This window comes from Monodelphis domestica, chromosome 5 (genome assembly GCF_027887165.1).
Source record: "Monodelphis domestica isolate mMonDom1 chromosome 5, mMonDom1.pri, whole genome shotgun sequence".
NCBI lineage: Eukaryota > Metazoa > Chordata > Mammalia > Didelphimorphia > Didelphidae > Monodelphis > Monodelphis domestica.
In genome coordinates, this window is record NC_077231.1 from 105,148,071 (window position 1) to 105,161,828 (window position 13,758).

Here is a 13,758-nt window from a genome sequence, read left to right on the forward strand (position 1 = left end):
TAAAACTGCTGGCCAACTGTACTTTGAATGCTTATTGATATTAGGCCAACTAGTCCCTGTGAACATGTATGTTGTAGCATAATAAACATTATCTTGATTTTAAGGCATGTATCTCTTGGTTATCTCTGAGTTCTAGGTAAGCGAGATAGAGGTCTCTATTGTAGCATCCCAAGCATATTCACATCTATGAAATATAAATGACTGTATGGCTACTGTGTCTCCAAGCATAAGGTTATACCAATGAGGTTTGTGAATGTAACCTTGAACTGGCCATGTGGCCCTTGGCTAAGACAAACTCATTAACATGCTCGGACTCAATTCCCTGGGAAAGCACCAAGGTTTGCAATCTACACGCCCAAAAGTGTTCCCTCTACCTTGCCACCCAATCTTAATTGTCTATACTTTGTGATGTGGGTACTACGTCCTTGGGAGTACCGCCCAGGCAGGACAGGAATAAATTCAGAGGCAAACCCATGAACTTCCTCTTGGCCTTTCTCCCTTTCATGGAGCTCCACTGGGCTCCTCAATGACTCTGTCTCTCTCTCCTCCTGACCTTCTCCTTCCCCGAGGCTGTAACCATCTTGGCCGGCATTTCCTACCTTCTCCTCATCCACCTCGTGTTCCTTTGTACTCATACTCTCCTATCAAAGGGAGTATCATAGGGTTTGCCTGCCCTATTCAACCACTGACTTGTCCGTGTCTTTCATTTCCACCCTGGTTCTCGGTTCCTACCTCTCCTCGAGTCCCATCACAAAGGTGAGCCCCTTCCCTTGTGGGACCCTGCTGGTCAGGAAAGTCCATTAAGGAAAACCCCACATCTATCTTAGTGCTTCAGGGTGTTTTCTCTCCCTTAGGGGATAGAGAGACCTAAGTTCTGGTTTATAATAAAGAATAAATAGGATTCTAGACATGGAATCAAGAAAAAGGTTAATTTAGATGGTCTCTGAAATATCTTTTATTGTTGTTTAGTTGTTTCATTCATGTCCAACTGTTTGTGACCCTATTTGATATTCTCTTGGCAAAGATACTGGAAAGGTTTGCCACTTCCTTCTCCAACTCATTTTATAGATTAGTAACTGAGACCAATAGGGTTTGTAACTTTCCCAAGTTGCACAGCCTGTAAGTGTCTGAGGCCAGATTTGAACTCCCAAAATTGAGCCTTCCTGACTCTGGACCTAGCACTCTAATCACTGTGTCATCTAACTGCCCAAGGTACCTTTCTGTTATAAATAAATAAAAAGAGAAATAAGTAATTTAAGTAAATTCAAAGAATTTAGGATAGGGTAGGCAAATAGGAATAAGATTGAGAAGAACCAATGGGAAACAAATATGCATCATAGTAGAATAAGCACAAATAATTATAGAGGTAATAAATCCTGTGGGATGAAAACACAAAATAAAATATTACAAAAAACTGTGGGGAAAACTAATAATAAAAAACCTTGGCAGAAATTAAGTTTAGTCCTAACAGCTTGAGTTATATAAATATGAGTTTAAAATATTTATGTGACCTGAGTATTAAAGATACCCTACTTTAGAAAAATATAGAAAAGAACCAGATTAGATATATTTTCCATCCATAGCTAAGGAGATAATTCCTAATTGAACAGGGGATGGAGAGAATCACAAAAAATAAAATAGACATTTTTGATTATATGAAATTAAAAAGCTTTTGCACTATCAAAATAAACAGAACTAGGATCACATGAGAAACAATACATTGGGAAAATATTTTTGCACCCAATGTCTTTGATAAGGATCTAATATGCAAGATGGATAGATAATTCTTTCAAATATATGATTCAACTAGGTTATAAAGTTGAGTAAGCATTGGACTTGAAGTCAAGAAAATACTAGGACCTTACCTAATAGGATTATTGTGAAGATAAATTGAAGAAATATATCCAAAGCACACTGTGTGGAAAGGGAAACAAGACTGACAGTTTGTGGGGGAAGGGGCCAACTGGGAGTGGCAGTTGGGTCTTGTGACTAGCACTTCCTTCCTGCTGGGGTGGGATTGGCTTCCTGGTGTTGGAGGAGGTAGGAGCTTGTTCAGCCCAGTCTGGAGTGGCATGCTCTTCTTGGTTCAGCTGGAAGACACAGGATTCTGAAGGTCAGATCTGTTCTTGTTTGCTTTCTGTCTACTGCTAAGATTCTAAAAAGACAAAACTGGACTGATATAGAGTAGATGGGAGTGGGAGAACCCTCCACCAGACTCTGGCCTGGCCTCAACTCTGAAGCTGAGGAAAGAACTCCAATCCCAACTGGTTATTAAACTTTATATTATTTGAATTCGCAGTCAGATAAGTGGACTATCTTTTCTGGTCATAGAGGGAACTGAACTTCAGTTCAGTCATTCCAGGACAAACAGTCCTTATTGGACCCCTGCTGTTTCCTCTCAGCAAGGGGCATCTCCCTCCCTTGCCTCACCGAGCAATATACCCTCTCTCCCCTCTCTCCTCCATATCCCCATACAAACCTCCCATTATTCCCCATTTTCAATCCTCTCTTTCCTTTCCTAATAAATATTACAACTGTAAATCTCAAAGTATCATACAAATATTAATGATGATAAGGATGAGGATAAACAAACAGTTCTCAAAAGAATGACAAACTACTAACAATCATGTGAAAAATTATTTTAATCACTGTGGCCCTCCAGAATCATCCTCCTTCTCCTTTGCCACATTTCTATGCTGATAAAAACCCATGTCTGCAGCCCCTCCTCCCTTTGATTATTCCCTCCCTTGGAATTTAAGCTCCTCAAGGATAGGAACTATTTTAATTGCACTTGTTTCCCTAGCAATTAGCACAGTGCATAGTAAGTGTTTACTAAATGCTGTCTGTCATCTACCTACCTATCAACAGACGGAAGAAAGGTGACATCAAGAAAACTGGCAAAGATGATGAAAGATGGGTATGGTCAAATTTGGAGGAACTTGTTGAAAAGCATGTACAGTAATACACTATGGGTGAAGCTGTGAATTGCCCGACCATTCTGGAAAGCCATTTAGATCATATGTTGTTTTTCAAATGTTCTTATACTTTGACCCAAAGATGCCATTGTCAGGCATATAGGATGGTCAAATACAGAAAGATTCAACATATTCTAAAATATTTAAGGTACCACTTTTGGTATTGAAAATTGCTTAAGTAGCCTTCTGGTACAGGAGGTTTGTTTTTGTTAGGTTTTTCCATTGGGAATTATTTGTGGCTTGTGCAATTCCATTTTCTAATACTGTTATTTAGTTTGATTTCTTAATGAAGGAGATAGTTTCAGAAAAATCTGGGAAGAATTATGTGAACTGAAATAAAGTGAAATGGTCAGAACATGGAGAACAATTTTTACAATAACAATATTGTAAAGAAAATTAACTTTGAAAGGCATGGGGGGGGTGCAACTAGATGGCTCAATAGATAGAGAGTCATGCCTGGAGACCAGATGAACTTGCCTGGGTTCAAATATAGCCTAGCTGTGTGTCCCTAGGCAAGTCACTTAACCTCAATTACCTAGCCCTTATGCAGTTTTGCCTTGGAACCAATATTTACTATCAATTCTGAAACATAAATTAAGGGAGAAAGGAAAGAGAAAGAAAGAAAGAAAGAAAGAAAGAAAGAAAGAAAGAAAGAAAGAAAGAAAGAAAGAAAGAAAGAAAGAAAGAAAGAAAGAAAGAAAGAAAGAAAGAAAGAAAGAAAGAAAGAAAGAAAGAAAGAAAGAAAGAAAGAAAGAAAGAAAGAAAGAAAGAAAGAAAGAAAGAAAGAAAGAAAGGAAGGAAGGAAGGAAGAAAGGAAGAAAGGAAGAAAGGAAGAAAGGAAGGAAGAAAGAAAGAAAGAAAGAAAGAAAGAAAGAAAGAAAGAAAGAAAGAAAGAAAGAAAGAAAGAAAGAAAGAAAGAAAGAAAGAAAGAAAGAAAGAGAGAGAAAGAAAGTAAGAGAGAAAGAAAGAAAGAAAGAGAGAAAGAGAGAAAAAGAAAGAGAGAGAGAAAGAAAGAGAGAGAGAGAGAAGAAAAAGATGAAGGAAGGGAGGGAGGTATAGGCGCTATAGTTAACACAATAACCAACTACATTTCCAAGAAACATGCTATCCATTTCAAGAAAGAGAAGTAATGAACTGAAAGTATAGATATAATCATTTCTTTTTTTAAAGGTGAATGAAAGGGGAAATGGCTAATGAAGGAATTTATTTTGCTTGACTATAGTTATTTGTAATGGACTGATTTTCTTGCTTTCTTAGCAGGTAAGGGTGTAGGGGAGGATGCAAGGAGAGAATTTGGAACTGAAAGTAAAATTGAATTTGAAAAAAATAGTTTTTTCCTATGTTAGCCTGAACACTGTATATTTTTGTAAGTATTAATCTATTTTCACTAAGTTATTGGGTTTTTTTTAGCATTTAATTGACCTAAATTGATTCTAACAATGTGCTTCATTTCCTCTTCTAAAGCTTTAAGTTCTTTTTCATTTTTGATATATTAATATACTCCCCCCCACCATTTTAAAAACTTCCTCTCAACTTTATATATCAATTCTGAGTGGTTTTTACTTTTAATTTTATTTATATCTTTGATTTTTTAGATTTTTCTATTTTGTTATTTTCAGGAATTTCTGATTCATCATTGTTCAATTCTTTAATTATATGCTAATTCATTGATTTATTCTTTCTTATTGATAAAAATATTTAGAATTAATAAAAATATTTAGAGATAACAATTTTCCCCTCAGAACTTCTTTAGCTGCCTCCTATATATTTATGAATTTTTTTTCTCATTATTGACATTTTCTTTGATGAAATTTTCTATTGTTTCTAGTTTGTTCATTATAATTATGTAATTTAGTCTCTTCTTTAAAATTTATTCTCTAGAAATTATTTATTAAATATAATTTGTTGCATTATGATCAGTAAATGATGTGTTTAGTATGTCTGGGACAAATTCGTATTCCCAACATATGTTCATTTTATGGAATTTCTGCCATAGGGAGTTGAGAGATGTAAAGTCCTTTTTATTTCAATTGAGTAATTGCCAGAGACCTATGATCTCTAGTATTCCTAATGCTCTATCCAGTTCCTTGACTCCTTTCTTATTTATAATTTGGCTAGATTAGATCTCAATAGAGTACATTGGGTTACTAGGTACATATATTAATTGTTGATATTGATTCATTATCTATGATACTGCTAGCCTAATATAATGGGTAATTTTCCTACCAATCTCTTTTTTAAAAAATCTTTTCTATATTTACTCTAGCTTTGTTGAAAATAGTGATTGCTACCTCTAAATTTTTTAGTTCAGCCAAAGCAAAACAGAATTTGCTCTAGTCATTCATTTTAGTCTTTTCCATTGCTTGCTTTATTTGGGACTTAAAGGAAGCCAGGGGCATCAGTAAACAGATTGGATGGGGAAAATAATCCAGGCATAGGGGACAGTTACAGAAAATGCCTGAAACCAAGAGATGGAGTGTCTTATTTTTGGAACAACCAGGAAGCCAGTGAAACTGTATTGAAGAGTACATGTTGAAGAGTGAGGGCAGCCTGGAAATGTAGAAAGGAACATTTTAGGAAAATGAATGGAGAATGGATTGAAGTAAGGAGAGCCTTGTGGTACACTGACCTACTAGGAGACTGTTACCACCATTGCCAGAGTGGTGGCAGTGTCAGAGGAGAGAAGAGGATGTATATGAGATGCTGCAATATTGAAATTAACAACAGTCTGGATATGGGGAGTGAGAGATTATGATGAGTCCAGGATGATTCCTAGGTTGTGAGCTTGAGGGACTGGGAGGATTGTAAAAGGGCATTTTGGAAGTAGAGAAGGTTTGGGGGGAAAATTTGAATTCTGATTTGGACTTTTTTCATTTAAGCTGTTGACTGGACATCCATTTTGAGATGTCTGAAAGGCAATTACAGATAAGAGATTGAGAGTTAGCAGAGAGATGGGGAAATTAAAGGTAGATTTGATAATAGTTAGCATAGAGAAGAGAACTGATCAAATGAATCAATAAAGGGGGAGAAGAGGACAGAACTCAGAGATACCTACAGTTAAAAGGGTATGATCTGGGAGAAGATCAATCAAGGGAGACAGAAAGAGAGGTCAGATGGGTAGAAGGAAAACCAGGACCCAAAAAGTACCATAAATGTTAAGTAGACATTCCTTAGAGGACCCTCTTTACCCCCGGAATATTCCTTAGAAATATCCAGGTATTAAGAAAATGTCAAACTTCAATATTTTATTTGAATCTTACACGTTTGAGTGGAAAGTATTCCTTTTGAAAATTGTTTTAGTAAGTGCCAAAAACTTATAGAAAAAGCCATATAGTCTGATTTGTAAAAATATCTTGCATGCTATATTTCTGCTTTTTAAAGAATTGCTTAATAATATAAAATATGAAAAAATCATTATATTTGTGTACCTTTTCTTCTAGATAATCTAAGTGGTGTTTGTGTTTGTGTGTATGTGTGTGTGTATGTGTGTGTGTGTGTACATACATGCAGGCATAATTCCTTCAGGAGACATCTACCAAGGCAAAAGCAAGTGTCCAGTGTTGATTTTTCTGTGGGCACAGAACCATTTTCATGGAGGGGAGAGACAACCACCAGCATTGGGAGAATAAAGCCTGAGCTCTATAAACAGAAATCAGTTGACTCTGAGGGCAGCAGGAAAGAAGATGTCAAAACTTGTGGGAAACTTAACTTTACTCTCCAATATGATTATGAAAATGAACTACTCATTGTTAATATTATCAAAGCCTTAGATTTACCTGCAAAAGACTTCACAGGAACATCTGATCCTTATGTGAAAATATATCTTCTTCCAGATAGGAAAAAGAAGTTTCAGACCCGGGTACACAGAAAGACTTTAAATCCCCTATTTGAAGAAATCTTTCAGTTTCCTGTAGCCTATGATGAATTGAGCAACAGAAAACTACACTTAAGTGTATATGATTTTGATAGATTCTCTAGACATGACATGATTGGGGAAGTGATTTTGGATAATTTTTTTGAAGTCTCTGATCTTTCCAGAGAAGCTTCAGTGTGGAAAGATATCCATTGCGCCACTACCGTAAGTAATGATTTTCTTAAATGCATTCTTTCCAGTAAAATGTTTTCACTGCAATATAAGAACATTTGAGGTGATATTTTTTTTATTACTTTTTACCCTTGAACTGGATGGAAAGATGAGACAATCATCTGAACATCTCCAACATAGTTATTACATATATATGTTTATGGTTTGTGTGTGTAAATATATGTATATATATATAAATATATATATGGGTGAATATATGGTGTATTTTTTAGGAAGCTATTCAATAAGAATCTTTATGTGGGCATCTAATAAGATTATCACAATAGTGATAGTAAAATTAGATCTTTAATGCTTTTTTGTGAATCTTAGGTCACAATACAACCAAATTAAAATTCACAGCATTGAATTTAACTATACATTTTACATTTCATTCTAATTTTGATGTCATACCAAATACCATTAAAATTAATGAAAAGCTATGAATGGATATGCAAATTTTAAACTTTTAATATTAATATATATTATAATTAATTATTTTTATTTTAGATTATGGTGAACCCAAGATGAAACTTGCTACTTTTTAATATTGTATCAAAATGGAAGGGTGGAGTTGAGTTAGCAATCATTTAAGTAGCTACTGTATGCCAGATGCTATGCAGAACTCTAGGAATACCAGTACAAATAAAAAGAAAGATAGTCCCTGCTATCATGAAGCTTACATTATAATGGAGACCAGCATATAAGAGGAAGCTGGACAGAGAAAGAGGACGTTATACAGCTTGCAGGCACTGCGGAGAAAGTAGGGAGAGTCAGAAAGGAATGAACACATTGGTGGCCTGAATGTCTGGATTAAAACAACCCCAAATGAAGAAGGTCCTTTCATTTTATAAAGTTTAGGGCTAGAGTCAGCTTCCAAGATAAGAGAGCTTTCTGGACCCTTGTAGGGCAAATCATTTCCTTCAAAAGTTGCCATAGAAGAGAGATACATGAATAAACTTGAAATTTACAACAGTTGGCTTTTTTATGGTGTAAAATACTGCTATAGTCTAGGGATCTACTGATTGTGTGTTCATCAATTTTAAGGAGTTTTAAAACATTGATCTTCTATAGGGACATAAAAAAATCAGGAACAAAGAAAACCAAAAAGGTTTTTTTTTATCGAAAATTGCTTGGAAGTATGCTTCTTTATTATGCTTATACTCAATACTTATTATTTCTCATAAAACCAGTATAGACAAGTTGCTGTTAGTATTAACACACTTCATCAATTAAGTAGAAATGTTTTACTATACTACCACAATATTGTCAGTTTTTTAAATTTCATTTTTATTTTCATAATGAGAGGTCAAGATTTGAAAAGAAATCACATTTCATATTTTACATGTAGAGGAGCTTATTGAGTTATGCAAAAAAATCTCTTTCCTTCTTCAGTAGAATATTCCCTCTATCATTCTCACTTTGAAATTTATCTTCATTTTCTCTCCCTCTTCTTCCCTTCTACTGACATATTGTTTCTCTCATCCTCAAAAAAATCCTCACTTGCATCTTTCTACACTAGCAATCATTCACTATCATCCTAAGTCTCTTCTCTTTTTAAAAGCATATTTATTTTTTACATATAATATAATAATACATTTCATTTGTTATATGTACGTTATTATAATAAATATGCTTATTCAAGAGAAACATATTCTCACATTATCTCTGTTAAAAATTTTGTCTCATTCTTTTTCCCCTTTCTCCCCCTTCTCACCTCTCCAAGAAGGCAAGTAATATTATATAGTTGTAGATATACTATCAGATAATACATATTTCCCTATTCATCATACAGGGGAACAAGAGACATATTGCTTACACTAGAGAAAAATTAATGGAGGAAATAAAGTGAAGAATGTTATGTTTCAATTTGTAGTCAGACTCCTTCTATTCCTTCTATGGTCATGGATACCTTTTTTTATCATGAGTTCCATGGAGTTGTCCTGGATTCTTCTTTTGTTGAAAATAGTTAAGTCAATCACAGTTGATCATCGTACAGTACTGATGTTACTGTGAACAATGCTCTCCTACTTCTGATCACTTCAATTTGCATCATTTCATATAAAACTGCCCAGGTTTATTTGTGATCACATTGATTGTCATTCTTTATGGCACAATAATATTTCATTATAAGTATATACTGCAGCTTGTTCAGCCATACCCCATTGTCCATCCCTTCAGTTAATCTTCACTTTTTCTTTTTTTTTTTTAAATTCTCTGTGGTCTGGCTTCCAATTTTAGCATCTAAGTGAAACTACTGAGAAATTGTTCTCTACAAAGTTACCCATGATCTCTAAATGACCAAATACCCAATCAATTTAACAAGCAATTAAGTGCCTACTATAAGCCATGTTGGATCATCTCTGCCAACCCTGATATTAAAGTCACCCAGAATTACTAAGCACTGAGGATAGAAATTAATATAAAACTAGTCCTTAGTTTGAAGGATCTCACAGGTCATTAGAGGTAACTTGCAAACAATTATGTGCAAACAAAAGCAAAAAGCCCATTTGGTTTTCAAGTCCCTTTAAAACCTGCTCCCCCTCTCCCAGTCTTCTTTTACCTCCCCCCTTCTGTGTACTCTATGATCTGGTGAACAAGCAATGCCCACCCTCCATTTGCCCCCCCACTGTAAAAACTCTTACTTTTATGCCCTTTTTATGTAAGAAAATTTCCACTCTTCTACATCCCCTTTCCTCCTCCAAGTACACCCCTTTTTCTCACCCTTTCATTTTGGGGAGAGATAGTCCAATATAATCGATTCATATTCATGCCTTCTGTCCATATAAATTCCTTTTAACTGCCCTAATAAATATAAAGTTCTTAAGATTTATAAGTAGCATCTTCCTATATAGGCATGTAAAAAGTTTAACTTTATTGAAACCCTTATGTTTAATTTTTCATGTTTATCTTTTAGTTTCTTGTGAGTCTTATGTTTGAATGTCACATTTTCTATTCACCTTCAGTCTTTTTTTCAAGTCCTCTATTTCATCAAATATCCATTTTTTCCCTGATATTTTTCAACAAAGTTTTGCACTTCTACCCATTTTGCTCACTTTTCCTTGATTAATGAAATAGGAACAACCTCATTTGCCTCCTCACCTGAAGAAAACTTCTCTGCCACTAGCTGTTGCTGCTCCCTTTGAAGTTCCTGCAACTTCCTAGTTTTGAGCTCTTCTTTATGTTCCTGAACTAACATGTGATCCTTTGTTTCAACTGGAATAGACATATCCTTACTGAGATTGCAATGCCAACAAGTTCTAGCAAGCACATTAAGTGCCAAGCAAATGTCAAATACCACAACTTTTTCTCATCAAAACATATCAAATACCAAATTTGATGGGTTTTAAAACCACCCAGTACCAAGGCTTAACTGTATATATAACCAAATTCTAGAATAAGTCAAGAAGAAAATACTTCAAGGAGCCAAAAGACTATGAAGACACAGTTACCCAAGATTCATGAACTCCCTCATTAAAGGAGTAAAGACCTTGAAATATGGTATTCCAGAAGGTAAAGAAACTAGAATTACATCCAGGAATAATCTACCTAGCAAAACTCAGTGTAATCCTTCAGGGGGAAAATGGATATTTGATGAAATAGAGGACTTGAAGAAAAGACTGCAGCGGAATAGAAAATGTGACATTCAAACATGAGACTCACAAGAAACATAAAAAGATAAACATGAAAAATTAATCATCATGGACTCAATAAAGTTAAACTCTTTACATGCCTATATAGGAAGATGCTTCTTAAACAAGCTTCTTAAGATAGTGAGGTAGAGAAATTGGACATGTGCACTGTGTAGCCACTCTAAATGCCTCAAGACATCTGGCTGCTAGAAAACTCTGATCTCTTGTCCATGCAACTCCCTGTCATCTAGAAGAACCTCCCTTTGTCCATACAAGGTCAGAGTTAGAGTGCTCTAATAAGAGGGACTTCGGAAAGGGATGTCTCAAAAAGTATAAATTGGAGTTCCGGGAGGAAGTGGGGACTTTTTTCCTACGAATCTAGAGTGAATAGGTATGTGTCAGTCTGGCTACACATGGCTTGTAGATTCTTTTTTTTCTGACTTGCTTCTTATTAATTAATAAATAATTATAAATTAAGACAGTCTCCAGATAATTTTATTCATAACAATCCACTGAGCCACCTAGCTGCCCATTTTAATTCTCGTTCTGTAATTTTCTTTCATCACTTTCATTTCTTTTCCCAATTTTTCCTCTACCACTCTGCCACCATACTAGCTTTTTATAATCAAAATACCTTTTGTTGTTGTTGTTTGGACATTTTTCCAGCCTATTAATTGACTTTGAATTTTATGTTCATAAACTTTATTTTAAGGTTGAGTTCTGCTCATCTGGTGTTGGGGAAACATTATCCCAAACTTCAAGCTTTCTCATCTTGCTGTTTTCAGATATAGTTCTGGGAGCCTGCAGATTTTTGAGCTTCCCAAGGTGGTGTGATTCAGTGAGAATTGTGGGCATTGCTGTACTGATCTAGTTTTTTAAAAAAGGAAAACCAAATTATTAAGTATTAAAATGAAAAGGATGAATATACCACAAATGAAGATATGAAAGTGATTATTAAGGGCTATTTAACTAATTTATATGTAGTAAAATCAATAATCTGATTGAAATGGATGAATATTTACAAAAATGTAAATTGCACAGATTAACAGAAGAAGAAATAGAATACTCAGATAACCCTGTCTGAGAAAAAGAACTTGAATAAGCCATAAATGAACTCCCTAAGAAAAAATGAAGCAGATGGATTTACAAGTGAATTTTACCAAATTTTTAAGGAAAAAATAGACACTGATCTATTTTTAAAAACTGATAAGGGAAGATTCCTACCAAAATCCTTCTGTGTACATATATGGTTTTGATTACTAAACTAGGAACAGCAAAAACAGAAAAAAATGCCAGTTTCTGTAATGAATGTCAATATAACTATTTTAAATCAAATACTAGCAAGGATATTACAGTATTAGGTCACAAAATGTATGCACTGTGATCAGATAGAATTTATACCAGGAATGTAGGGTTGATTCAATATTAGGAAAATGATAAGGCATAATTGATCATATCAATAAAAATATCATATGATTATATCAAGAAATGTAGGGAAAAAACCTTTTGACAAAATACAATCCCCATTCCTATTAAAAACACTGGAAAGCACAGGAATGAACACTATCTATCTAAAACCAAAAACAAACATTATGTATAATGGGGGTAAACTAGAAGCCTTCTTAGTAAGACCGGGATGAAAAAAGGATGTCCATTATTATCACTTGTGTTCAATAGTATATTAAAAATGCTAGCTATATTAAAACAAATAAAAGAAATTGAAATAATGAAAATAGGCAACGAGGAAACAAAACTATTACTCTTTGTAAATGACAAAGACTAACCAAAGACACCCTCAAAGTTTATGGATGCTCTGCCACACAAGGAAGCCAGCAGCTGGGGAATGGACCCCAGGAAGAGCATCCTAGAGTGGGAGTACCTTGAGCCCTGTAAAAGGAAGAGGAAACTATACTTGGCCAAAGGGGGTCATCAGGGAAGGAAGAGGAAAAAGAGGGAAATCATTCTATATTGAGGTACTTAAGACGAAAGATATGATAATTGAAGGGATGAGTATCTCATGAAAATCTTTTCTTCTAAACTGGAAAGAGAATGACTGAAAACAATTATTACCATATCCTACTCCTTTCCCACAGATATAGATTTTAATATAGAAATACATTAAATTCAAAAGAGATATAGTTGTGGATAGAGACAAAGAAAAGGGAGAAAAGGGTCTAAGAGGAAGTACAGAGCAGACAAATGAATAGTCACAAACAATTTCAAATGCCAGAGACAAGAATTTGAATAAGGGATGAAAAGAGAAAGGAGATAGTAAAAATTTAGGATCAGGGGCAGTTCAAAGGGAAAGAAAAGAGCCATTTCAATTAAAGATCATAACTATCAGGCAAATTCCCTCTTTTTCCACCTTCTTATTTATAAAGAGAGGAGTGGCAATAAATATTTTTTAAAATGTTAAGAAGACAAAATAGAAAAACACATTTGTCTTTTTAGTTTTGTTACATTTTTTAACATTTAATTTTATTTACATTGACATTGCTGCAGTTATTCAGTATATTATTTTCATGGTTCTGCTTACTTCACTGCATCAATTCATATAGATGTTTATATTCTCTTCATTTTTCACAGACATCATTTCTTACCTCATAGTAATATTCCATTACATTTAGGTAACACAATGTGTTTAGCCATTCCACAAGGGGTGGACAGGGCAGTAGGTAACACAGTGAGTAGTGTGTTAGGCCTGGAGTCAAAAAGATCTGAGTTCAAATGTGGATTCAGGTCTCACTATCCATGTAACCTTGGGCAAATCACTTAACCTTGTTTGCCTCAGTTTCCTTGTCTATAAAATGGGGTGGAAAAGGAAATGGCAAACTGTTACAAGGGAATCACTTTAAAAGACTGATATATATTAATTTAAGGTCGCCAAGGAATCAGCTATGTAATTCCTAAATGAAAATCTCAAGTCAGCCGTCAGCCTTTTTTGGAGTTTAATTACAATAGGAGCAAGAAAGGAATTAGAGATATATATAGAGAGAGAAAGGGGAGAGAAGGGAATAGGGCTTAAATACCCCTTCTGTTTAGGCTGGGCCAAAAGGCCCAAGCCCTTAGA

General features: G+C 34.7%; 1 protein-coding gene across 1 annotated transcript in view; it reads left to right on the forward strand.

The window, feature by feature from the left end:
- Positions 1-13,758, forward strand: part of SYT10 (synaptotagmin 10) — an 83,650-nt gene that overhangs the window by 50,428 nt on the left and 19,464 nt on the right. Inside the window, exon 3 of the mRNA XM_001375190.4 lies at positions 6,486-7,053. Within this exon, the coding sequence (XP_001375227.1) occupies positions 6,486-7,053 (568 nt within the window). The remainder of the gene's footprint in view (positions 1-6,485; positions 7,054-13,758) is intronic.